This window comes from Miniopterus natalensis, chromosome 19, assembly GCF_054644295.1.
Source record: "Miniopterus natalensis isolate mMinNat1 chromosome 19, mMinNat1.hap1, whole genome shotgun sequence".
In the NCBI taxonomy this organism is placed as follows: Eukaryota; Metazoa; Chordata; class Mammalia; order Chiroptera; family Miniopteridae; genus Miniopterus; species Miniopterus natalensis.
Window position 1 is genome coordinate 32153763 of NC_142099.1, and position 27760 is coordinate 32181522.

At 50.1% G+C, this 27760-nt stretch overlaps 1 protein-coding gene across 1 annotated transcript in view; it reads left to right on the plus strand.

Moving 5' to 3' along the window:
- PLEKHA6 (pleckstrin homology domain containing A6) overlaps positions 1-27760 on the plus strand; it is a 66476-nt gene that overhangs the window by 5739 nt on the left and 32977 nt on the right. Inside the window, exons 2-3 of the mRNA XM_087827860.1 lie at positions 24678-24758; positions 25426-25540. Of these exons, the coding sequence (XP_087683986.1) occupies positions 25439-25540 (102 nt within the window). The 5' untranslated portion in view covers positions 24678-24758; positions 25426-25438. The remainder of the gene's footprint in view (positions 1-24677; positions 24759-25425; positions 25541-27760) is intronic.

The window sequence follows — 27760 nt, forward strand, 5'->3', positions numbered from 1 at the left end:
CTTCCTTGTCGGAGCCATGGCACACTCTACCTCTCTACGAGTGAGTGGAGGAGAGTCGCGGCTGGGGGTTCGGTGGGGAGCTCTGATCAGGGAGGCACTTTCTAGACACCGGATAGGTTTCATTGATTTGTACATTGACTACTGGAATCCCATAAAGGCTCAGAAGAGAGAGAGCTCACGTGCAGTCAGCTTTATGGCTTCAAGAAGAATCCAGCTGGCTTTGTGGGGACTGAGCGCCAAGAACAATAGGGTCGTGTTGAGTTTAGTGAGGGAAGCATCACCTGTAGGGGGACATTTCCTGCCCCCTGTGAAGAGCCCATGGAAAGCACAGTCCTTCCTGCTAGAAGTCTTGCCTTGAGTGGGGACCGGCCTTGAGAGAAGAGCTGTCTGGAAGGATTAGGAGCCCCAGATAAGGATGGTATTGATGTGCAGCTTGAAATGAGGACAATTCAATTAGGGGCTTCACTGGTGATGGGAAGGTCAAGGGAAGTACTAATTCAATCTGCCAGAGACACACTATGCTCTTAATACTTTATTGAAAGATGGACATTGACCTGTTGTCTGGGCAATGGCATAGATAACTCCTCTCCCCCTACATTCTAAGTGTGTCAGATGGCCGCTGCCATTTCTGGGTCATCTCTAGATCATATATGATTTGAATTCAATCTCCAGGCCCCGGGTGCATGTGCTCCTGTGTGGTGAAGCGCCTGCTGTCAGGGGACTCCGAGCAGCGTAGGGGAGGGCCTGTGCTGTGTCCTTCACTAGGGAGATACCATTAGGAAGGGTGGTGGGTTCGTTGCCATAGGAACAAGGAACATCTGCTCTAGCCAACTAGAGAACAGATGGAGGAAATATTCTTAAAGGGACCATTAGCTCATGAAATTGGTGCCAGGAAAGTAGGTTTTTCTAAAGAAGACCTGAGGGGCAGAGTGGACCCTTTGGCCCGAGAGAACTGTGAGGCTCCACGGCAGCCAAGGACCCATATTTGCTTTAGAGAGCACAGAAGAAAGAACACAAGGTTTTTGTCCCCTGAACAATGGCTCTCCTATGGGACATATGTCAAGCGCTATGAGCTTGGTGGTTCGGAACTCTCCAAGCCCATCCGTCAGCAGCGCTCACCTGCGCCTTCATTAGGGATCTTAGCTCACCTATGGCCCCTCTCCTGTTGCCAGCTCCCTCCCGCACATCCCAGGGGCTAATCTGAATCCGGTAGTGCTGAATTCATCTGCTTTCTCCGACCTTGCCCTTCACCCTGTCCTCTCAGGCGCCTGATCTCCAGGCCAGCCGAGCTCTCCCAGCACTGCCTTGCGCTGCCCTGGCCTCCTCATGCCAGCCCATGCATGCAGAGCTGATGAGGTGTTGAGGCCTCCGGAAGTCACCGTGGTCATCTTGTCCCTCTTCCTGGTATAGTCAGGACTTCTGAACACAAGTTACTGAAACTACTCATAGCAGCTTAAGCCCCAAAGGGGGTTTTATTGTAAAGGTCAGAGAAATGGCTGGGCCACAGGAACAAACTAGAACCAAGAAGCCGGATGCTTCCAGTGTGGGCTTGTTTTTGCTTCTCTCCATGTGCTGGCTTCAACCTTTGCTCTCACTGCAGGGGCCTCACGACATCCTGGTCAGTCTACAGAGTAGGGAAGATGCCTCTGGCAGCTCCCTGTGTGCATGTCACCTGGAGAGGAGGGACCTCTTTTCTCTCTCAATCCCAGTTCTCATCCCAGGCAAGGGGTTTGGCTGAGCAGGGACCAGGTGGCCACCCCCATAACCAAGAGAGCTGTCCGGCTTGAAGAACATGGCTGTTTCCACTGTAACTGTGAGCACTGGTGAGGGCAGTTTCTAGAAAGGGGTGGGTACTTTCCATCTATCATAACATTAGCCCTTCTTGGAGTTTATACACCCCTAACCTCCCGATTCAGTTCTTTTCTTGCCTGGCCATGGGGATGGACAAGACCTGGCAGGTAGCAGGCAGTGTGACTGAAGGAGCCCAGAGCATGGCTGTGGGGTCATCGCCACTCCCTGTGGGTAGAAAAGGCATGAGACCTGAACCCTGAAGGCCATTCTGGCCCCTGTCGTGCCCACTGGTAAAATTCTATCCTTTTAGTAAAGTCCTTCCTACAAGATGTAATTGTTCCGTCAGACACTAGGGAGTCAACACCCAAAAGCTCATCACCGTTTGTGAACTCAGTTATTCATAACATAATTGAATCCATTGTCCCTCATTTCGACTTGGGCTCATGAGGACAACCATGCCCACCTTCTTGTTCAGGTTATGATCCAATTAGTGACTATGAAATCACCCCCTTGCATGAAGACAGGGGTTTGTTTCAGAGCAGAGCAGAGCAGAGACAACTTAAGGGGTCAGTTGTATAATCTCTTCATGGAGCTGTACCCCTTTATCTTATTTCGCCTTATTTCGCCAAACCTCTTACCTGTGTCCAGTGTAATGGCAGACATGGAACAGAAGGTCTGGGGCTGGGAGGAGGGGGAGGCAGGCCCGCTTCGCTCTGCTCTGCCAGGGGTGTGTGGGAGAGGAATGAAGAACCGAGTGCTTCCCTCTGATCCTGCCTGACTCCCCTGGAGCCTGGGAGGTGGGGGTGTCTCTGAGAGGAGGAGAGGAGGGCCTGCAGGGGCCCAGGAGCTGGGCTATTTCTGTAACAGAGCACATTTGCAGCCAGCACAGAGAAGGTCAAACTCTGGGCGCAGGGCTGGAATGCAGGGGGCCAGGCGGCTGGGGGAACTGCTGTTTCACCCCTTCTGGCAGCTTGGAGGCTCCTGCAGTGCCCTTTGGTGAAGGTGGGGCTGCCCACAGCAGAGTTCATGGGGTGGAGGAGACTGGGCCCTGGTGGTGATGGTGATGGTGCAGGGCATTAGAGGGGGTGGGGGATCGGTGCAAAATGCAAATACCCCTTGCAGTGGGGGGGGGGAGGAATGTAATTCCAAGGGGTGGGGGCTCCAATTCATGCTCTCTGCCATAAAAACAAATCAGGTCGGCAAAGCAGTGTGTAAAGGGGAAGAGAGACAGCACTGAGGCAGGGGCAGGGGCTCAGACAGGTGCCAGTGGGACACTGGCAGGTGTGGGGGCTGACTTCCCGTGAGGTGATACAGCTCAGCTTAAGGCTCCTTCACCTGCACTGGCCTTCCAGGGCCCTATCTAACTTATACTTGCAGTCTTTTTTTTAAATGAGGACACCCCAAATTGTGTAAGCTGCAGGCCCCACACAACCTGGCTCTGCCCCTGCATCTGCATGCACCAGCATCCCTCCCCCTCCCTCCTCCCCTCCCCACCACTTTAGCAGCCCTTTCCTCCACACTCCCCTGGTGTCTTCTCACGCCTGCGTGTGGTTGGGGGCTTCTGGGGTTTCTTTATAGATAAAAAATCGCCCTGTGTCATGCCTGTGTGTGGTTGGGGGCTTCCGGGGTTTCTCTTTATAGATAGAAAATCGCCCTGCCCCGGCTCTGCCTTTGTTGCAGAGGGACCATCTTGGCTAAATCTGACCGCTGTTGACCTCTCACCACCCTGCCCTTGGCCTGCTCCTCAGCACCCTACACATAACCTGCTGGGTTTTTCACTTTCTCATGCCTCGGGTCCTCCCCAGATCAACCCAAACCTCTGAAACGGGCAGAGGGCTCCAGGTGGGAAATTAGCCTTAGAGAGGGGCTTTCCCAAAGAACCTGAACTACTCAGGACTCTGTGGCCTCTTTTGTCCCCTCACTGACTCTAGGGGCAAGGTGAGCCCCTGTCTCATGTCCAGTGGGCCCCAAGGGCAAGCACTTGCTCATACTATGTACAGTTGGATGGGTACAGCATATGCACTAGAACTTGAGTCTTCTCAGTTAACTCCTCTGCCCGGTGATGTCACCCCTAAAACTGACTTGCTTTGCAAGTTCCAAGTGTGATAAGACAAAAAAAATTCACCTCCAGGTCGCAGTGTGCTAGGGGCAGCCCTCCCTGAGCTCCTCAGGTGTCAATTATTCTGATGCCTCAGGAAAAGGAAGTGGGTGGTGGCTTAAGGGAATCGCTAGGTGCCACCTTGATGGATGGCTTCTTTAGGAGCAGTTAGGCATCCATCTTCACGTGTCAAAGTGCTGAGGGGATTTACAGTCAATATCAGGCCATTGCTTCCCATGAGTGGCCAGTCCAAGGCAGAGGCAGATAGTGATTATTACTGGCATTTATTGAACATTTACTGGGTGCCAGGACTGCTCTTAAAATCTTTGCTTGTATAATCTTATTTATTTATTAAATATATTTTTATTGATTTCAGAGAGAGGAAGGCAAAGAGAGAGAGATAGAAACATCAATGATGAGAGAGTCATCATTGATCAGCTGCCCCCTGCATGCCCCCTGCTGGGGATCTAGCCCACAACCTGGGCATGTCCCTTGACCGGGAATCGAACCGTGATCTCCTGAACCACTGAACCACGCCAGCAGGGCTGTATAATCTCATTTAATCCTTCATGAAAAAACCCATGAAGTAGGTTCTTAATATTAACGTTTTTTACAGATGGGGGAATGAAAGCCCAGGGAGATTAAGTCGCTCACCCAAAGCCCCTTAGGTAGTAACTGGTGGAGCCAGGATTTAAACTGGGGCAGTCTGACTCCAGAGCCAAAAAATCTCAAGGCCAATGCAGATTCAAGTTAGTAAAAATAAACTAAAAGATTAGCTTGTAGGATGATGCATGAGAAGGGAATTTCGATTTGCACAATGAACACGAAGTGGGGAGAGAGCTGCCCGTGGACTGCCCTGGGCGCCAGCCCCAGCTCGCCCACCTCCTAACTGCAGCCTCGGCTGCTGACCCGGCCTCAGCTCCTCCTGCACCAGCCCCGGGCAGGCGGTACCTGTCTCTGGGGGCTAAGCAGAGGATTTGCTGGTGTCATGGTTTAGGTAACTGTTAATTTCCTTGTTTTTCCTATGCCACGTCAAATCTTCCTGGGGAGGGTGAGGAGTGATTTGGGAATTCAAGATTAATTATTTTGGGAGGAGAAAAATGCCCAGTCAGTCCTCCAAGACCCAGTCTCTGGGACAAGATTTCTGCCATTGCCACTTTCTACTGTCCCCTCTTGGTTTACTGTAGCTCTCAGGCAGCTGTCACCCACCGGGCTGTCTTCATCTTTTTTTTTTTTTCCCCTTTTAAAAACAAGGATATTCTCTTGCATAATCACAGTTCAATTAACAAATTCAGGAGCTCTAACATTAATACAAAACTTTTACGTACTATGCAGTCCACATTTAAATTTCACCAGTTGCCCTACTAATGTTGTTAGAATTTAATCCAGGACATGTATCTACCTCCCCTTAAAACTGGAAGTTTCTCAGCCTTTCTTTGTTATCCCTGCTCTGTGGGTGTTTGAAGAGTGCAGGGCGCTCCCTAGTCCTTTCTGTGCCTTGTCCAGCCTCCCCATCTCCCCCCCACCCCCACCCCTAGATTCACCAGGGTAAGGTGATTGAGGCACTCTCCTCAGGCTCAGAATTTAAGAGAATGTTGAAAAATTTAAGCATGGCTCCGTTGGGTGGGTCTCATCCTGTGCGCCACAAGGTTATTGGTTCGATTCCCAGTCAGGGCACATGCCTGGGTTGCAGCTCCATCCCTGGCAGGGGGTATGCAAGAGGCAGCCGATAGATGTTTCTCTCTTCCCCCTCCCTCTCTCTCTAAAACTCAATAAACTGTTCTTTAAAAACAAACCAAAAACAAAAAAACTCAGTAATCGAGATAAATAACATTTTCCTGTGTACCTCATAGGACCATAAAAGAGTCAAATGAGATAATGATGAGAGTGCTTTGCGAACTGTAAAGAGTTTCACTTGATATTTCCCCTTCTGTCATAGAACAAATAATCCTTTGTTTTCATAAAGACCATATTCAGGTCGGCCACATTATTTTAATGCAGTATTTTAAAAAATTCAAAAGTGCAAAAATTTCATGAAGAACAAAATATCAACATTTTCAATAAAGATGGGATCAGTACCAGTGCCACTCCAAAGCCATGGAGGAGCCTCAAGCAAAAGGGAAATTCAGTAATACTGATCCCGTCTTTATTGAAAATATTTCATTCATCACAGATTTTTTTGCATTAATGTTTATTTAAAAATTTCGGCATTAAAATATTATTAACCTTGACTACTGAGTTTTCGCAGGGTGAGTTTTCTCCCTCTTCCCATCATCCTGTCCTCAGATCAAGGGGGAGAGAGGCGGGGCTCCCAGCCAGCACTGTTCCTGCACCCCGGCCAGAGGAGGAGGAGGGAGGACGGGGGACAGAGAGAACGGGAGGGAGAGCAGGGATACCGAGGCCTGGAGCCAGCCCGGGCTCTGGCCTGGAGCCTCTAACAGCTTCCAGCTGCTTCCACACCCACCAGACTTCCTGCCTTGGGAGTGGTGTTTGATTGGATTTCCCCCCCTCTTTTCTCATCAAATGTGTGATCTAATTAGATCCTCAGATCCCCTCACGTCCACCAGTCTTCCCTGTCTTAACATTGCATCGCTCCCCTTTGTTGAACCTATTCTGACCCTAGATGTGTCCACCCCCGGGAGCCCCTTCCAGGTCTGTTACTGGCCGCTGTCAGAGAGCATCCACCCAGGGCTGGGTGAGCACCACAGTATAGGTCCATGTTCCCCACGGCTCTGGGACAAAGCCAGGGCGGAGGGACACCAGGAGGGGTGTCAGCCAGGCTGCAGGGGCAGGTCATGAGGTAGCAGCAAAGACGTGTGGACCAACTAGGATTCAGCCTTGCCTCCCAGGTGGGAGCTGGGTTATCTTCCTCTTTAAGCTTCAGATTTGTTTTTGGTGTTTTGGGTTTTTTTGTAAAATGAAAGTGTTAATATTTTCCTGCCTACCTCATAGGACCATGAAAGAGTCAAATGAGATAATGGTGAGAGTTATTTGTGAATGTAAAGGGTTTTACAGTCCTTTGTTTTTATAAAGGCCATATTGAGGTCTGCCACATTACTTGACCTAAATCAATGAGAGGAGTCCTGGCTGATTCAGGGCCATCCATTCCTGCCTTTAATCAGCATTTCTGTCAGACTAAAACAGGTCACAGGAAAAGCTGGGATCCCTTTCCATCCCCCACCCACTCATCCGCATTCCATCACAGTGTAAAAACGTAATGGGTGAGTCCAAGAGTAGTTGTGTGTATTTTTTTTAGTGTCTCCATTGAAGGCTTTTTTTTTTTTCTTTTTTATACTTTTATTAAGGGTAAATTTTGATGTGTTTTGTGAAACTATAACCGTAATTAAGATAATGCACATATATGCATCAGTCCCCAAAGTTTCTTCCTGTCTCTTTGAAATTCCTCTATCCACCCCATTCCCATGCAACTTCTGATCTGCTTTCTGTCACTATAGATTAGTTTGCATTTATTTAGAATTTTGTGTAGTGGAATCATACACTGTACACTAGTATTGGTGGACGGTCTGGCTTCTTTCACTAAGCATAGTATTTTGAAACGTATCCATGTTGTGTAGATTAATAATTCATTTCTTTTTATTGCTAAGGCAGATTCTCTTGTATGGATGTGACACATACATTGTACTCATCTTTTCATGAATATTTGGGTGTTTACAGTTTGGGGTCTTCCAGAGCAGTCACTATGAACATTTGTGTACGATCTCTGTGCAGACGTGTGCTTTCATTTCTTTCGGGTACAAACCCAGGAGAATCAATGGCTTGCTTGGTAACTGTATGTTTAACTTTTTAAGAAATTGCCAAAGCAGATGTACCATCTACATTGTTGCCAGGTGCGTCTGAGTTCCAGGTCATCTATTTTTGTGTCAACCCTTGGTACTGTCGGGCTTCATTTGAGCTCTCCTAGGGTGTGTGGTGTTACCGCATTTGCATTTGCATTTCCCTAGTGACTGATGATGTTGAGTATCTTTTTATGCCCTTTATTTGACATTGTATATCTCCTTTGGCAGAATGTCTGTTTAAATCTTTTGCCCATTTTTATTGTGTTTTTTGCCATCTTAATATTAACTGTAATAGTTCTTTCTATGCTGCATAAAAGTCTGATGCCAGTTATATGTTCTGCAAATCTTTTCTCTCAGCTTACGGCTTACCTTTTCACTTTTGTAACCATGTCTTTTGAAGAGCAAAATTTTTTATTGTAGTGAAGTTCAGCTTATTGATGTTTCTTTATCGTTGGTGCATTTTGTGTCAAATTCAAAAAATCTTCGCCAAACCCAAAGTCACTAAGCTGTTTCTCCTGTTTTTTTCTAGTTTTAGCTCTTACATTTAGATCTTAGTTCATTTTGAGTTAATTTTTGAATGGTAGTAGGGTCAGGGTTTTTTTGTTTTGTTTTGGTAAATGGCTCGCCAGGTTTTCCTGCACCCTGTATTGAAGGGGCTGTCATCCCCCCACCGAATTGCCTTTACACCTTTGTTGAAAATCAATTGACTACATAGGCATGGTTTATTGTTGGACTCTTCCATTCCATTTATCTATGTTTTAATTTGAATTTATTGGGGTGGCACTAGTTAAGCCATTTATCTGTACATCTGTCTTTATGCCAATACCACCTTGTCTTGGTTACTGTAGCTTTATAATGAGTCTTGAAGTCAGGTAGTCTACCTTCCAACTTTATTCTTCTTTTTCAAAGTTTTGCTTATTCTAGGTCCTTTGAATTTCCGTATAAATTTCAGAATCAGCTTGTGAATTTTTACAAAGAATCTGCTTGGATTTTTGTTTGGGATTATGATAACTGCATAGGAAAGTATGGGGAGATTGATATCTTAACAATATTGAGCCTTCTGGCCCATGCAAGCAGCCTATACTTTTATTTGGATTCTATTTAACTTCTCTTAGCAATGTTTTATAGTTTTCAGTGTATAGGTTTTGCGTATCTTTTGTCAAATTTATCCATATGTCATGTATTTTAAGTTATTGTAAGTGGTTTTTAAATTTTTCATACACAACTGATTTTTTAAAGTATGGACTTTGTGTCCTGATCCTCTTTTAAAAATGTAATTTAACAGAGCAGGAGCCTGGGAAGACTGAGGTGCAGGACATTTGCATGATCTGAGAAGCCTTTAAAATGGCATGTAAACATCAGCACCTTTCCCTGTTTTAAGTCAATAACGCATTCCATTAGCAACCCTGCAGTCAGCTGTGGCTGTAAAGTGTGCCAGAAGAGGGGTGGTATGGCGAATCTGACCCTCCACGGGCAGTGCTCCCTAGGTTTGGGGTGTATACTGGAAGGTGAATGAAACAGGTGGCAACGTAGCACAGCCCCTTTAAGAGACCAGGACCAACCCGCCATCCGCCACTGGGGAGGCACCCAGGAGATAAGATAAGGCCCCTGCCTGGTTTAAGCCCAGGTCCTGAGCCACAGTGGCTGGACTGCTGATAGACAAATAGGAACCAGCAGTGATAAGGAGAAGGTGCCAGCGACTAGACCCAGGCCGGCCAGAAGTGGAGCAGCCCAGTCATCCATTGAGACCTGAAAGGTGAAGAGAGAATGAATTGTGGGTGTTAAGAGTGAGGGCATTTCCACTCTCCTATATATCCTACCATATTTATGATCATGGCTTAAAATCTCTACTAGACTGCTCTTAAAGGCTTTATATGTAGTAAATGTTCAATAAATCTGTTTATTGAGCTCTTAATGCTCTCTCTACTGATATCTTTATGCTCTAGTGAGATGCTCTCAGATAGGGTTTGGAAACTACCTGATTTTTTGCTCAAACTAGAAAAATCCTGGCAAGGACTTATTCCGAAGAGCCTGGAGCTACTCATTTGCACATATCTGCATAGATTTGCATACATCCTACATGTAGATACCTTTATGCAGAATTTCGATTTCCGCAAATCAGCTGCCTATTTTTAAAGGGCTGAAGAGGGGGTCTGTGTCTACCCATTCCTGCTCACCTTTCATATGCATCCTGCAAAGACTGTAAAAATGATTTCTGCTACTTTGGAATATGAAGACCACCTGTGGCCATGTAGTTTATGCAGAACTGGGAAATCCTTTGCCTGTTGAGATGTCTCCTTTCTTTCGTTCAATTGCAATTCCTAGTTTCATTCTCCAAACTGAGGCGGACAGTTTTTAAGGCAAAAAAAACCCTCTAGCTAAACAGCCAGGAGCTAAAACTGCTGACTGTGCCCTGGACCTGGACAGAGGTGCTTCCACCAGCCTGAAGCCTGCCTCCTGGACCTGGCAATGCTATGACTACCTTTGTCTGTTCTCCCTCCACCAGGAATAAATAAAATATCATTCCCTCCCCCAGATCGCAGCTCCTCGATTGGCCCATGAAGCAAATATTTCATAATGTGGGCTCATCCAATTGGGCACCGTGCCAGAGCCAAGCGCCTCAGGTTGCGAGTGTGCTCCTATCAGGCGGGGAGGCGGGGTGGGACCAGAGGGCTCCCTCTGCACGTGGGAGGCAGCGCATTGCTCAGGTGCATGGCGCCAAAGTGGCAGTCGCCACTTCCTCGGGCCTGGGAAGAGGGGACCGCAGCCCACCAGCCAGCTGGAGACAACCCAGCGCTGAAGGGGTTAAGGCCAGTCAGCATGTGTGGCTGTTAATGATTGTTACCCACCAGGGACCTGGTGAGTATTAAAGGGAAGCCTTTCTCCTGTTCCTGAGTGTGAAAGGAGTCAGGCGAGAGCAGAGGGGACAGCAGCCGAGCTCCGGTGAGTGAGCGGTTGGTGGTCTGTCCACTGCATGTTTGGGTGGCTCTGGGACAGGTGAGGGAACACAAGAGATACCCATTTCTTCAGCTGGAGCCGGCTTTTGTTACAAGCGGATACAGATCCGCAGCTTGGGGCCAGATTCTGTATCATCCTGCTTATTAGAAGGAAACCTTCGGGACTGTTTTAGTCCGAGGGGTGAACTACTTGGCACAGAAGCCAGAGTTACAAACCATTGTCTGCTCGGATGCGAGACAATGGTTTTGTGTCGCCACCCTGCACACAAAGCTGCAGCTGCTGCTCTTCCTCCCTCTCTGAGCCATTGTCTCCGAGCTCCAGGCAGAAGCGCTGCGGCCTCCCGAGGGCGACATCCTGGGACCGGCCACCCTAGGATGGCAGAGGGCACAGGCGGGGGAGACTGACTGTCTTGCCTTTCACCCCTTTTATTAGGTGTGGAGAAGTGGAAGGGAGACACAGTGGGGGGGGGCAGTGCAGAGAGCTGGGGGAGAACTGATAACTCGTTAAGAAGACAAAGTTGTCATTTGGGAGCAAAATTGAAATCTAGGAAGAAAGGGTGCCAGTCTTTCCAGTGCAGGTGTGTGTTGTCCGCTTTCCTTAACTTTCCGTTTAGGGCCCTCAGCCCCTCAACCTCCAGCACACTTGTGCTCTTCAACTCTGGCACCTTCTCATGACAAGTCGGACGCGTGCAGGGAGCGTGGGCAAGAGCCTCTTGGCTCTGGTGCTGGGCGTGGATCAGACCGACTCTTCTCCGCCGATGTCTGCGTGTGTACTCGCACGTGCATGTGACAAAAAAGGAGCCTGATTAGTCGCCAAAGCAGAAATGTTGACTTTACCCCTCTAACCGGGGCCCTTTTGTCCTCTGTCTCTTTCTTGGGAGGAAAAAGGTTTGGGTGAAATAATAGTGACCTTAGGCGGCCCTGGAGGCATCTGTGAGGTAGGGACAGAGTGCTCCCTGTGCCCGTCTTGAGGGCAGATTTGAGAGATAGGGCAAACCCACCCAGGTGGCTGGCTTTTCCGGGTGCTTTCTCTGGCTGGACTGCCCTCCGGCAAACAGAAACCAGGCACAGTCAGGGGGAGGTGCCAGCCCCTAGAGCCCAGGGCAAGAGCAAAACAGCCGAGTTTCTGGGCATGTGAGCCAAGCAAGAGGCGGAGGCAGACTGGGAGAGGAGTGGGGCCACTGGTCCTGCTCTGCCTTGTGCTGAGAGTTAGCCGCAAGTGGACCAGCCTCCCAGGCGCAGTGCACAGAGGAACTGGAGCTCCCAGCCAGGGGTGCTCCGGGGGCACAGTCGCCCGCGTGCTCAGAAGGGCTTGGTGTACGGCTCTGCTGTTCCCATCCCGCGATTCTTAATTTGCAAGGGGCCCTGCGTTTTCGTTTTGCACTGGGCTATTCCCAGGCCCAGGCAGAAGCTGCAGCAGCAGGATAGTTGTTCATATGCTCCAACAGGTGTAGGCAGATTCACCTGTTACTCAGGTGTCACTTCCCAAGACTGGCTCTGTCCTGGCCCAGGCAGCACAGCATCCTTCCTCTCTAGTGACCTCCCAAAGCATTCTGTTTCTCCTTGTCACAGCCCCTCTTCCTTCAAGGCTACTGCATGGCAGGGGGACGAGGGAGGGAGCAGCAGTGTCCCTTATTTCCTTTCTTCCCCCTATTTCCTTTCTCCCCCCTTTCCCTTCCTCCCCCCTTTTTCCTTCCTCCCCCTTTTTTTCTTCCTCCTCCCTTTTTCCTTCCTCCCAGAGCCATTCTTTGTCTGTGTTCCAGGCTTGGGTAGCCTGGAGGTGCCTCTTTCACTCTTCTGAGACCCTCGCTGCCTTCTCTAAGCCACAGTTGGCCATGAACACACTCTGGCACCTGCTTCATGTGCCATTAGCACAGGTTCCATCCAGGTCTGAGTGGGTGCTGGGGCGGGGACTGGGCAGGGGCAGGAGGAGTCCTAAGCCTGCTGTCCTTGGTGGCAGCTCCTCGCTCTCTTCCCCCTGTGCTGGCCGGTCCTGCTCTGGACCAAAAGGCCCTGCAGACCACTTCTTTCCTCTTCCCACCTCCAGCCTGTGCTGGAAGTTGACCAATCCAAGAAAAAAAGGAGGGCAGGAAGGAGGAACACGTCCCCTGTGTCTCTTGACTTTTTCTCCTGAGCTCTTTCAGCTTTTTCATGTCCCCTCTCCCCACGGCCTCGAGCTGCACTATAACCTTCCCCAAATGACTCCCCCACCCCCGTCTGCCCCCCACTATGGCTGTTAGTAACAATATTTTAAAACTCTGGAGGGGAGTCTTAATACATATACTATTTTAGCCTGGCCGGGCGTGGCTCAGCGGTTGAGCATCGACCTAGGATCCAGGAGATCGCAGTTCGACTCCCGGTCAGGGCACATGCCCGGGTTGCGGGCTCGCAGCTGATCAATGACGACTCTCTAATCATTGATGTTTCAACTCTCTCTCTCCTCCTCCCTTCCTCTGTCTGAAATCAATAAAAAAAGATACATTAAATAAATAAATTGGGGAAACTTTCCCTTTAAAAAAAATTTAAAAAATACATATACTATTTTAAAATGATGGATTATTCAAATTAATTTTAATTGGACTTTGAAATGTACCTTTTGATTTTACATTTTAATGTTTTTGTTATTGTTGGCAGCAGATTCCTTTTTCTTTTTGGTTTAACTGAAGACTATAAGGGCACGTAGCACACAGCTGGTGGAAGGGCAAACTGGTTGGGAGTTAAGTAGTTCACAGAGTCCCAAAATATTAGAACTGGAAAGTGGCTTCGAGACATCTAGCCCAGCACCGTCGAATAGACTGTGCTACATGTGGAGTGCACTACAACTGCTCTGTCCAATGTGGTAGCCACTGTGGCTATTGAAATGTGGCTGGCATGACTGAGGAACTGGATTTTAATTCTATTTAATTTTAATGAATTAAGTATAAACAGCTACATATGACTAATGGCTGCTAAATTGGATGGCACAGATTGTAACATCAGCCACTTACTGAGCAACTATTAAGTGTCAAACATTCTCCTAGATTAGCAATTTTCAACCGATGAGCCATAGAATTTCTAAAACATGCAATACCCATTAGTCAGGGACACAGACCTCTTTTCCCTTAGACTGTCAAATTTAAAAAATGGCCAAAAAATGACAACAGCCAACATAACAATAGACCTTGAGTATGAAGGCCCGTCTTGAACCATAAAGATATAGGTCATGTAACAGAGCTGCATCTTATTGGTTACATTACATAATAAGGGTGCATCTTATTGGTTAATTCTTGGTAGCAGAAATCCTTATATACAAGTATAGGCACCTGGTTTTTCAAAAAGTCACTTTGGAGCAGAGAGAGTAGGTAATTACTATTATTACTATTTGGTAAATCAATGAAAGCTATATCTTTTTTTTTATTACATTGGCAAAAAATATATTTTTTGGTGTGCCACAGAAGTTCAGTAATTCGTTTACGTGTGCTATGAGATGAAAAGGTTTGAAAGTTGCTGTCCTAAATGCTTTCAGTGTGCCCTTTAGTCCCCCCAGCAACTCAGGTATCACTTCATGTTACAGGTGCAGAAACTGAGACCCAGGGAGGTAAAAGATCATTACTGGGCAGCTGCAGAGACTCCGGACTCTGGGAGCCCTGCCTCTCCCCTTCCCTTAAGGAGAATCCACTCGCAGTCCATTCTTTGTCTTCATCAGACAGCTTTCTACCAATGTCCTTCGAATCCTTTCCCTTCCAAATCTTACTTTTTTGCTCTGAGATGTCAGAGGAGCTCATGACGATTGTCCTCAGTCCTCAGAGGGAGAGGACACTGACGCCTCTCCCAGGCATAGCTGTTTTCTGGCTGGTTCCACTGGTGGCCCTTGTACTGGATCCTCCCTACAGCAGACATCAGTCCAATACATTACTCTGCCCCAGAGCCCTTGGCAAGCTCCCCAAGTACACGGGAAGTTCCAGTCTCCTCAGTCCTGGCAAAGGAGATGCTCAGAATTTCCCACAATCCATGTGTGTCCCCGCTGGCCTGTTACTCCCAGTCTAGGAAGGACAAGCAGCTGAGCCTCCCTGGGGCCACAGGGGCAGACTCTCCCTGTGCCCCCGGGAGCAACTCTACCCTAGAGCTTTGCTGCCAGCCCACCTGCCTCTGCACCCCCACCCCATGCAACCCCGAGGGGAAGGCTCCTTCCTCCAGAAGTAGTCACCCAGGCTTCTGCTCTCCCACTCCCATTGATTTATTGCTTTCTTCTTCCCCAGGCAAATCCTCTGCCTTGTAGGCTCTTATCAGAGTCTGGCTGGCCAGTAGGGAGGGAGCAGGGAGAGGAGGGGCCATGGAGCAGATGGAGAACCTGCCCATGGGATCTGGGGAGAGAAATTTGAGGCTGAGCTCTCCTGCCTCTCTCACTCACAATTCAGCATCACAGAGCAGAATGGCACATGTCCCCTCCCCCCGCTGTGGTCAGACCAGGCCTGCCTCTATAGCCACTCCGCTAGACAGCCATTCAGGCCCTGCTGTGTGTGAGGTGCTGGCCAAGGAAGTGACAGAGAAGGCTGGGCTGTACGCAGCGTGGATGTGGCTGTCCCTCCACACCTCTGTATCTAGATAGAACTCCCACCTGCATCACCCAGTCCCCAGACCTATGCCCACAGGGGTTACGAGTGAAAGGGTTCTGTGGCTTTCATCCCTGTGTCCTCCCAGCAGGCTGTGGAGCTGGAATCACCCTGGACTATGAAGCTCTCTTCCTTTTCTTTCCTGGAGACAAAGAGCTCAGGTTGGGCAGCTAGAAGGGACTGGGGCAACCCAGGAGACAGCACTTCATCTTGTGGACCTCAGCTCCCCTGACCTAAACTGGGCCTTGTCTTCCTCCCCTTGCAAGGACCAGAGAGCCCATCCATGAGTTTAGTTCCCCCCTTAGCTCTGTACCCCCTCACAGCACTATCTGCTTTCCTCCTCTGCTGTCCAGTCTTGTGGGAAACTTGTGTTATCTACTGAACAAGACATCACTTATTACCATTGCTTCATTCTTTTTTTTTTTATTTTTTTTTTTTTATATCAATAAGATTTCAGAGAGAGGAAGAGAGAGAGACAGAAACATCAATGACGAGAGTCATTGATCGAGCCCACAACCCAGGCATGTGCCCTGACCGGGAATCGAACCCTGATCGCCTGGATCCTAGGTCGACGCTCAACCTCTGAGCCACGCTCGGCTGGGCTCTTTTTTAAAAAATTTATCTTTATTGTTGAAAGTATTACAGGTGTCCCCCTTTCCCCCACTGACCCCTTCTGCCCCGCCCCAGGCCTTCCCCAGACCAATGCCTGTGCTGTGGCCGTGGGTTATGCATATATACATATAAGTTCTTTGGTTAATCTCTTCCCACCCACCCACCCTGCCTTCCCTCTGAGATTTGTCAGTCTGTTCCATACTTCTATGTTTCTGGGTCTATTTTGCTTATCAGCTTATTATGTTCTTTAGATTCCACATATGAGTGAGATCGTGTGGTACTTGTCTTCTCTGCCTGGCTTATTTCACTTAGCATAATACTCTCCAGTTCCCTCCATGCTGTCCCAAAGGGTGCGAGGTCCTTCTTCTTTACAGCTGCATAATATTCCCTGGTGTAAATGTCCCACAGCTTTTTTATCCACCCATCTACTGATGGGCACTTGTGCTGTTTCCAGATCTTAGCTATTGTAAATTGTGCTGCTATGAACATCGGGGTGCATAAGTTCTTTCTGATTAGTGTTTCAGGATTCTAAGGATATATTCCTAGAAGTGGGGTCACTGGGTCAAATGGCAGCTCCATTTTTAATTTTTTGAGGAGACTCCATACTGCTTTCTGTAGTGGCTGCACCAGTGTGCATTCCCACCAGCAGGGTACTAGGGTTCCCTTTTCTCCATTGTTTCATTCTTAAAAGGAGAAGACTAAGGCACAGAACAGCTTGATCCTCACAAGTTGCTGGATTGGGAACCAAGAAGACATTTGTAGCCTTTGAGGGTGTGGAAGGAGGGACATCAGCCCAGCTTCATACAAACACTTACTTTGTAAAATTCTTTCCTGCGGGTGGGGTCACTGCTCTCTGTGGGACACCAGAAGCAAATCTGCTGAGCTAGGAATGAATGACCTTCCACAGGCCCAGAAGTGGACAGCTGGGCTGCCTCAGCCTTTGAAGGGTAGGGGGTTGGGACTGGGCTCAGCGTGGGGAGGAGGGGTAATTAATTATTGCCCTGCCCCAGTACCTCATAGGACTCTCCCTGCGGCTGACTGTCAGGAGAAGGCAACTTGGAGGTTGAGGGGAGGGGACTGGAGCCGCCTTCCTCTTTCTGTCTGGCTTAGCTGGGGGCCGCTCAGGAGGGCTGAGAGGAGGAAAACACGAGCTGGAACCCCAGGCAGCTAGCTCCCTGCCTCCCTCTTTCATTTCCCTTTCCCCTTGCAGGCAGCAAAACAGAAGCACAAGGACAGGAGTGTGAGGTGCCCCAGGGAGCTGGGTTGGCCCAGTTTTGCATGTTGGGATGCGGTGTGAGGGGAAAATGCCTTTGTCCTGCCCATGACACCTTCTGGGCCCCAGAACCAGTTTTTACCACTTGAAGGGACATCGTGTTCAGACAGTTAAGGAATGGCTATCCCGGGAATGACATTCAATAATGTAGCCATCGTGAAGGACACTGGCCTGGAGTCCTCGAGGGCCCTGCCGTATCTTGATCACAGAGGCGGGGAGGGCCTGGCGGCCCTGGGCAATAAGGAAGAAATTCTGCATTTGAATAACTGGCGTGGAAATGCTGAGTACCCACAGGTCATCTTCATTTCTCAGAAGGCAAGGGAAATCTAAGTAAAATAATCAGTTTAAAGATGAGACAGTCCAAGTTAGGGTAGAAGATGAACATGAAGATTCCCCACGAAGTTCCCCTGAGAGATATTCATATTGCCCCCATTCACACACATACACACACATATACACACTACACACACATTACACACAGACACATATGCATACATTAGACATGTACACACAGATATGTCTACATTTACACGTACTACACACACAACAAACAACACATATACATACACTACACGTGCATACATATTATACACATAGACACAATTTACAGGCATACACAACAGACATGTACACGCACATAGGCATGTACACACTTAGACACATACACTATAGCACATAGACACACATCACATTTAGCATACATACACACACTTTACACACAGAAGCACTCATGAACACATTTACACAGACATAGACACACTACACGCATAGACATACTTCACATACATACACACATTTAGACACATACTACACAATGCACACTACGCACATAGATACACTCATGCATCATACATAACACACACATACACACATAGACACACATGTACACAGACACAGGCACATATATACACGTAGACACACGTACACATGCACACAATGAGCTGTTACCCTGACTAATGAGTACGCAGGCCCTCCCGTGCTTACCCTGCTGCCTTAGGCTTTCCTCTCTCCTATCACTGAAATAAAAGGGACACAGAGGCCCAGGGCAGGGTCAGGAGATGATACAGTGAGAAACGGGGAGGGCCATCCGCATGGGATGGAAGGGAGGAAACCTGGATCTGCCCCTGGTTTGTGATTTCCATCCGCTGGCTCCCGAGCCTACCCTTGTGCTTTCTGTCTGAGCTGAGGTCCCTGCTCAAGATGACCTTCCTGTGTTCCAGGACTGGCCACCGTGGGTAAGGAAACGTGGGCGGGGAGGGGAGCGTGAGCACAGGCAGCGTGAAGCAAGACAGAGCAGCACCTAGCATTTTGGGAGGTGTGAGCTGCTGGCGGGAGGACACCCTCTGCTTGCTATTTTGGAAATGACTGTGGCATGGGAGGGGTGGAGCCAGGACAGAGAGGGGAAGAGAGCAAGTGCAAGTGCAAGTGCAAGGCTGGCAGCTGGGCCCCCAGAGCCTGCAGAGCCGCTGTTTTGGTCTGGAGGCAGCAAAAGGAAAAGAGGCCGTGTCTTTTGAGGGCTCTGCACTTGCGAATGCCTGGAGGTGCCACCAGGGCCTGCCTCACTTAGGCCTCCTCTCTGTGCAGCAGCAGTCAGGAGAACAGAGGGACTCTGGCAGGAAGAAGTTGGCCGGGGAGTGCGCTTTCCCGGGAATGACTGGAGGAGCTCCGGGAAGCCGGCACGGCAGGGCTGTTGGAAATGTAAGCCTAGCTGGTTTTTAATTGGGACAGAATGCCGGAGCAGATAAGTGCCTTGAAAATAATGATGAGATCCAGAGGGGGAGGGGGAGAGAAGAAGCCAAACCTCTCTCCACCTTCCCCTCCTCTGTTGGCAGCAGAAATCTTCCCTGGAGTGTGGACAGTGTTGGCTTGGAATTCGCTAGCTTGGGAAAGAAGGAAGTGGGAGGGATGGGCCTTAGGCAGCCCTGCCTCCCACTCACCTCGCAGTCCTCTCTCCCTCTAATGAGCTGTAACGCCAGAAGCCAACGCGTCCTCAGGATGGGGAGCCTGTCCAGGGCTAATTCTCTGTCAGCAGATTCTCAGGAGCTATGGAAATGAAGCAGCTTGGTGTACGGCAGATAACCAAGAGGGGCCCAGGGGTGGAAGGAGTTGAGTGTCTTTCTCTGGCTGTTTAATATTTATCACAGTGGAAGCTCCAGGCGCCCAGCCTGGGGGAGTGTGTGTGTGTGTGTGTGTGTGTGTGTGTGCAAACGTGCATGCCTGCAAAGGGCCATGGAGATCCAGGTTGAATTTGCTGCTTTTGACTGCGTAGTGCCAGGTATCACTCCTGATAGACGCTGGTTCCTGGGGAGGGCATTTAGAAAGGAACCAGTACACAGTTACCTCTGCAGTGAGGCTGTCACTAGGACTTATAGGCTGAGAGTGTGTCTCGAACTGTAGAGTCGCCCCAACAAGATGGAGAGACAAATGCCTGGAGAGCAGAAAGGATCTGCCTCTTTTCTTTGTCGTTTATTGGCCTTGGTGCTTCTGGAATGCCCAGCCCCTGGTGCCCAGCCTCCTAAAGCCTGACACCACATGATGTTATTTTCTATCCAGCACCTGGCATATTTCTTTATTTGTTTTTAAGCAAAATGATCATAACCACTATCTCATGCATAAAACATTTTGAAAGTTTACAGCAATTATTTTATAGGATTAGGAGGGGTCTCATTTTCACAAGAGAAAACTAAGGGCCAAAGAAGTCAAATCAAAATGCTAATTCCCGTTGGATCTTGGATCGAAAGCCTGGTTCTGCCATTTCTCTTCCCACTGATGGCACTGCCGTTGGGGCCACCTTCATAGGTGCAGTGGACAAGGTGAACACCTAAGGAGCAACCCAGGAAGTTAGAGATGCGCCTGCCTCCGTCCCCAAACCTGCTTCATTGCCTTTCCTTGGTGGCATTTGCAGGGTCCATTTGGAGATATGTTCATAACCATTTGCCCTTGAGAAATGGAGGCCCTTTGTTGTCCCAAAAGAAAGGGCAGAGGTGGGTGAAACCAATCGCCTCTCCCGTTACCTTGTTTTAATGTTCTGTACCTGGTAAGTTCTCCCTGATGTCTAGACTGAAATGGAAACCTGCCATTCTGGGCAATTTAGTGGCGAAGGGAAAGAACCCCAGCTAGGCATTCCGTGCACCATGCGCTGACGTAACCAAGGATTTCAGAGCTCTCCACAGGCAGGGCAAACCCTTGAGCCTTCATTCCTATTCCCTGGGCATGGGAGAAGTAATTCAACTTGCAACTTAAGCAAAGGCTGTGGGAAGCCCCTGAGCTCAGCTTGAAAGGAAAGGGGATTTTTCTGCTTCTACAGGAAGAAAACTCATTTTCCCAATGCACCTCCACCCCCTCCTTCTGTGCAGATGAGCTTAATTTTCTTCCCCTCCTAATGGAGATGGATCAAAGCCAAACTATATATTCAAGGGGGAGCAGGCAGGGAAGCTGAGTGAGGGGGTGAGGGGGCAGAAGCAGCTTCTCTTATGGAGAGGAAGTAATTAATTTTAAGAGGGAGCAGAGATAGGGAAACCCTTGGTAATAGAATGTCAAACTCCAAATGCAGGGGGATAAAAATTAACTCAGACATGAAGGGTTTCTTTTGTTCAGTCATTCAGTCGCTCATTCATTCAACAAATACTTACTGAGTTCCTACTGTGCGTGGGCAGAGACCTCAGGTGTGCCTCAGGAGAGGGCCCAGCTCTCCATAACCATAACAGGGCTCAGGAAACTGGACAGGAGAGGGTGCCGCCTAGAAACTGAAGCCTCTTGTAATTAGGACAAAGCATTTGTAAACGTACCTCTAAATGTCTGAGTATATTGGCCTTTTGAATTTAATATTAGTTGCTTAAATATCAGCAGCTGTTGACCCCGGCTGTATCTGACCAGCTTGTTTCATCATGGGTTAAATAATAATGTCCATTTACTTTTCTGTTCACTGATTGCATTGTTCTCTGACGGAGCTCTCGCCTCAGTCCAAACAATTAGATTAGCCCCTCCCTTTCAGTGTCTGTTGTGACATCACAGAATTGCCACAACAGGCTATGATGTCAACAGAATGGCCGGTGCTGCTAAAAGGAACCATGTTAGGCAGAAAGGATTCTATCATCCAAAGACAAAAGTGGAATAATCTTGAAAGCCAGAGGAACTGAAATTCAGCATCAAAAAGAACATCTCGGTATAAGACAGCGTGGGTCTGGAGCCTTCTTTGCTAGAACCCTTTACAAACAACAAAGGCACTTAAGGAGGTTGATTGTCAGGCCAGCGGGTTTGCCTGGAAGTAGGGGGATGGAAGAGATGACCTTCAGAGGCCCTTGCAGCCCCAGGACCCTAAGTCATGGAGGATATTCGGAGGGGAAATTTGAGCATCTTCGGTGTCTGGAGAGTTCAGGGAATGAACGACAGTGCAGATCTCCTTGCCCCTGAGCAGATCTGACAGCTGACAGCTGGAATTTATCATATCACATCTGGGAACATTTTCAGAAATAAACACACGGTGACCCCCCTGAGCCCTGTCTACTGCCCTCTTCCTCACGAGCCTTCGATCTCTTCCGAGCACAAAGCCAGTTCTTGCCACCAGCTCTGGCTCCACAGCACCAGCACCCATGTGCCCCACAGGCTCGTCCTCAGCAGGACTAGCCCCAGCAGAGGGCAAGTGAGCTGGGGCTGGGGCTGGGCCGAAAGGGAGTGTGTGGGGGGACTTGGCAGAGGAGCTCCGCTCGTTCTGCTCCTGTCCAGACAGAAGAAGGCTGGGCAGGCGGGGAGGAGAGGAGAGGAGACGTAATCAGCCTCGGCTTCCAGGCAGCGTGGCAACAATAGCACAGGAATCCGGAGCTTCACTTAACCCTGTGCCCACATGATCAGCAGCGTCTCTGGGAAGCAGGTTGATTCCGGCCCCAGGGCCTGTGATTCTGGGCTGGGAGTCGGAGGCAGGGAGGCTGTCTTCCCGGCGGGTCAGCTGGCTGAGTTTCTGCCGAGCCGAGGGGCGTGCAAGCCCCCGACTCCTCCAGCCGCCCGGCTGCTCCGCGTCCTTAGCTCAGTGAGCTCGGACTACCTGGAGTTGACACCTGCTCCATGCACGCCCGTCTCCACCGCAGCATTTTCTCCTGGGGGACTTGGACTGGGGCGATTAGCCCCTGCTCGCTCACTCCGCCGGGAGCACTCTGACGGGCTGAATGCTGGGGAGCCTCAGGCCCCCTAGGGCACCTGGGCACCCTTCCCACCACCTGGGAGAACCCTCCCCCTTCCCTCTTGCTAGAGCCAGGAGGAGGGGGGACCGGCAGTGTCTGGAGCTCTGCCAGGGCCCTGCGCGGGACTGAAGGACTTACTGCTCAGAGGGATGGTAGGAGCAGGGTGGCTGGTAGGTCCTCTGAGGCTGCCGGACGGGGACAGAGCTGCCAAAAAGATGTTGAAGTTTCGGGCTGATCGCCGGGTCAGGTAGGGATCATCTTCAATGGACATAAGCCAAGCGAAGTGAGAGCAGGCGGCGTTGGCGACTCCTTGGATCCGGGGCTTCAGAGTGTGGGGTCTGCCCGCCTGACCTGGAGGCGGGAGAGCGGTTAGGTCAGTGGTTGCTGCATTGCAGTGCTTGTCAAGGGGAAGGAAGCTATTTTGAAGTTGGTAGTGCCAGGGTGGAGAGAGGACGTCATTGGTAGGGGTTGCTGGGTAGGAGAGTCTGGGGCAGGGAGAAACTTGCTGTGCCCTGGAAGAAGTGTGCCAGCTGACAGCAGACTGTTTGCGTGCCTGCGTGTGTGTGCGCTTGTGTGCGCTTGTGTGTGTGTGTGTGTGTGTGTGTGTGTGTGTGTGTGTGTGTGTGTGTACTAGTACCTGCAGGGAAGGTAGCAGAGTTAGCACCAGAACATGTAGAGCAGAAGGGGACTGGGGTGGGGGCAGGTGCTCTGTGCCACTGGGAAGAGGCAGAGACCTTGGCACCTCAAGGACCTTAGTTGTCAGACTGCCAGTCTCCTGGACCCCTGTGGGGGCAGAGCCAGGGCTGAGGGTGACTAAAGCGCTAACCTTCCTTGCAAAGGTCCCCTGCTGTTAATTGAAGAGAGCATCCTGGTTGCACCTGGCGGGGAGGGAGGAAGAGCGTGTGAGAAGTGGGAGCAGGTGATCAATATACTAGTGTTAGAGCCCGGGCCAGGTGGACAGTGGCCAGGCTTAGGGTCCCGGCCAGCAAGCCCAGGCTGCAAAACCCAGATTTCCCCTTAGGCTATAGCCACCGCCTGCTGTGCTTCTGTCTACTACACGTCTTTGAATTTGATTTCAACATGACTGCTTTGGAAGCTGAAAAAATACCTTTTGATATTATCTTTATTTTCAACAGCCCAAGGGCTGGGATGTGTCTCAGTGCTATTGAAAAGGGTCTCCAGAGGTTCTTTTACTTCTCTCATGCACCTGAAGGGACCAGGCTAAGATCTCTTTCCTCTGGCACAGGCTGACCAGCTGGCCCTCTGCTGTGGGAGGCTAACGTGGCCAGCCGTGTTAGGACCCACAGCCTCAGTACAACCTCAGCAGGCTCTGTCCAGGGGTGACCTGAGCCTGCTCTGGGCTCCCACAGTGTCTCTCAAGAGGGATGGGTGAAGAGGACCTTAGCACTCCTCCAGCCCCTCACTGGCTGCATGCTTGAATCTCCTGCAGCTTTCTTGCCAGGTGGTCCCCTGTGTGCAGAACCCATCTCCAGTGGCCGCCCTTTGTGGCTTAGACCCACTGTACCAGCCCCTTCAAGCTCTATCTACTGCTCCTCCCCCGTCTCCTAAGACAGCCACCAGGGAACCCGCCTGACATTCAGTCGACAAGACTTTCCAGAGGAGCTGCCACAGTGTTGCTCCCCATCTGCCTCTGCACAGACCCCGCCCCTGGTCCATGCCCCCTGCTTCCTGCAGGCTGTCCTCACAACACCCCACTTCTGGGCCACACATCCCTTAATTAGATCTGACTGCTGAGCCAGCTCTTAACCTCACTGCCGACAGCTCCCGAGGTCTCGGTGATATCCAGTAGCACTTAGATGGGAGACCCTGGACTTAGAGGGTGGGTGGGGAGGGTGGGGTGGGCCTCCCCCCCCCCCCCCCCAAGCTCAGGAGTGGAGTTTCTGGATCTCTCATTTCACCTACGGAGATGGCACATAGAGCAGCAGAGGAAGGAGTCCAAGGTCATGAGAGGATTCTCTCAGCAGAAATGAGTGAGCAGTTTTTATGTAGAGCACTGGCAGGCTTTGTCCCTAGGGGAGAACACACCCCACGTGAAATCTGGACCGTCCTGTCCCTCCCTGCCCCACCCACATGCCTGTCCAGGACCACCACTGGGAGGGTTAGGTGGGGCCATGTCCAGCCTCAGGGGTCTCCAGTAAGTAGTTAACACGGGCTAGTGAAGGGGCTTTTTCCACGCCCCACCCGACTGTGCTGCTTTCTCCACGGCCCAGCCTCCCATCTGGCCTCAGGGTCCCACTACAGGACCGAGACGGGCTCCCACATGGTCATGGGTCCTGTCACTGCCCAGGGCCTGTTGGTCCTTTGCCTGTGCCTCTGCTTCCTTCATCTTGACCCCAACTTCTCTCTTTTGCCTCCGCAGCCACAATGAAAGACGGAACACGTTTCTACACCCAGTGACTGGCCAGGTCCCAGAAGAAAACAAAAAATTTGACCTGAAAACGTAGGTCGGCCCCACTCACTGCCTGACCTCTCTGTCTTTGGCTCCCTCCACCCCATCACCATTTGGCAGCAGGGAAGGGGAACAAATGAGGGAAAGGGGAGCAAAGGGATTTAGGGTCACTCCCCTCAGTTCCGAGGACTGGAAGCTCCTAGGACCCTCCGGCTTGACCCTCTTGCCCACTTTCCCCAAATTGTAGCAGATCCCAGGTTGGGCTAAGGGAGTGAGCCAGGCCTGAGGTGGGCATATCAGCCAGGGGCCTCTGAGGGGACAGTGAGGGAGCCTGATGTAACCGTGAGAGCCAAATGCTAATTCTACTCACTCTGCTTCTCGACTCAGTGAAAGAAAGAAAACAGGTAATTAAATGACTCTCATAATGCACTGGGCTGTTGTGTCTTTTAAATTAAAAGAGAAAGGAGTTCCAGAGTCCTAGGGTTGAGGTTTTTAAAATAAATTTACAGGAAAGAAAGAAGAGACAGCCCAAGATTACTGGCATAAAGTCTCAGAAAAGCTGAGGAGTAGCTGAGATGACCTCTTGATAGCACTTAGGGGATCTAATTTTGTGCTGATGTTGGAACAGTGGGTGGCAGGGTGGGAAAGGGATGGTGGTTTCCATTGTTTCTTGGTTCTGAATAGTCTCTTTCTTCTCTTCTGGTCAACTTGAAATCAGATCGGCCTTGGACATGTCCAATAAAGCAGGTGGGAAACGCCCGGCTACCACCACCAGTGACATATCCAACCACAACATGGTGTCCGAGGTCCCTCCAGAGCGGCCCAGCGCCCGGGTGAGTCCAGCCTCTGAGGCAGGCTGTCAGTCAGGAATCCTAGGAAACGTATCAGCCCATCCAGCTGTGCCTGCAGGCTCCAAAGAACAGGCGAGGTGTTCAGGCCAGAACCTTCTAGAAAACCAACATCTAGACCAGGAGTTCTCAGCCTCAGCGCTATTAGCATTTTGTGTTGGATAATTCTTTGCAGTGTGGGATTACTTATTATGGGGTGTTGAGCAGCATGTGTGGCCTCTACCCACTTGATGCCAGCAGCACCCACCCTGTGACAACCAAAAATGTCTCTAGACATTGTCCTATGGCCCCCGTGGAACAAAGATGCCTCACCCTCATTGAGAACCACCGATCGAGGGGGATAGCAAAAGAAGACTGGCTTATGAAGGACATGGCAGTTGAGAGCTCAGAAAGGGTGCAGGAAGGAAGAGGGTCTCGGGAGGAAGTCGCCCAGAGAAGTATGTTGCAGGGAGGTCCGCGTGATGGGATCTTACTCAGAAGAAAACGTCTACGGGGTTTAACGATGTTGCAGTAACTGGACACCTGACTAGAGTCGTTCCAGTGGTGCGATGAGGGTAGAAGACAAACCAGAGAGGGCTGAAGAGGCGGTGAAAGGGGAGATAGAAAACCACTGAAGAAGAGAAACAGTTCTTCTAAGAATTTAGACAATCAGTGGTGGCCTGGGTATGCGATGGAGTACTCTCCGAAAAGTAAAGGGACTAGGACTGTGTGCCTTAACAAGGATAAATCTTGAAAACGTAATGTTGAGTGCAAAGCAAGCTGCAGAATATGAAAAAGATATCATTTATGTAAAATGTATAAACATGAAAAGCAGTGCCACATTTTTATAGATAAGTATGCAGTACAAGCATGTAGCCATGGACAGGCGTGCTAATTTTGGGTCAGCGGTTGCCTGTAGGGAGGAAGAAAGGTAATGAGGTTGGGGAGGGGCTCAAGGGGAGTTTCCACCCCATTTGTCATTTTTTATTAGAGAAAAAACCCAACACGTAGTGGTGATTTATTCCCCACTTTTCTAAAATATTTGAAATATTAAAAAAAAACACAAAAACACTTTTAAAGAAACAGCCGTTAAGGGAAATGAGGGGCAGAGGGTGGAAGCTGGGAGATATGCAACATGGAGGTAGGTTTTCTTTGTTTATTTTGCTTTGTTTCAAGATGTTAGAAGCAAGATTGGAATGAGCCAGTGGGTCGGTTCAGGAGAAAGGGGACAGCCAGCGAGTCACGTTTCTGTGGGGACAGGAATCAGATGCAGGGATGCTGTTAGCCTGGATAGGAAAGGGGCGCTCTTCCTGAGGCTGCAGAAAAAAGGCATTTGAAGCTGGCAGGGTGCGGTGGGGGTGTCTAGGAAGTTAAAGACATTCCTACCTGACATCCTCAACTTTTGCTGGGAAGTAGGACGCAGGGTTTTCTGCTGAGAGGAGCTGGGTGGGCGGAGAGGGCATTGGGGGGTTTGAGAATATGCCCAAGGTTCGGAGAACAGGAACAGTGGTCAACAAGGCACATATGAAATATTGCTCTATAGTGTTGAAAGGTCACCCGAGGTCATAGAGCCAACCTGTGTGGCTCCAATCCGCAGGTGTATGGATTTCGTCCGGCAGAGCTCGGCGGCTGAGTGCTGCTGGAAGCCGGGGCAGAGCGGCGAGGAGGCTGGAGTACCGAGGGGTGGGCGGGTGAATAGCTGGGAGGTCAGCGGTGCTTCAGGAAGGAGGTCACGCCAGGCTGTGGAAGGAGGGCAGTGCCCACGCAGCGGCGAGGAGCTGGGGCCCTCCCGCGGGTGTCCCCAGCTCCGTGGCGTGTGGGGCACTTGAGAATGAACAGGACACTGAGGACGGTGGTACAGGCAAGTTGCTGGCAGCTGGTGGGTCCCAGAAAGCATTGTGAAAGCAGTGGGGCGTAAGGATAGAAGAAGGGTAGGCCAGGAGTGAAATGAAAAATTTTATTTTCTCCTCAAGAAAACCCCAAGAGCCCACCGCTGTCAGACAGGCAGGTTATCATTTTGAGCCCCATTTTAGGGGTAAGACAAAGAGCCAAAGACTTAAGAGGCTGTGCTCTTGAGTTAGTAACCGGCCCAAGATTCACACGTGGGCCTCTCAGTGTGAGGGCGCCTCGGGAGAAGCCCAGAGAGGTTCAGCTGCTCCCCTGGCTGGTGGAACAGCAAGCAGGAGAGGGAAGACGCCAGGCCAGCTTCTCTCTCTGCCTCCACAG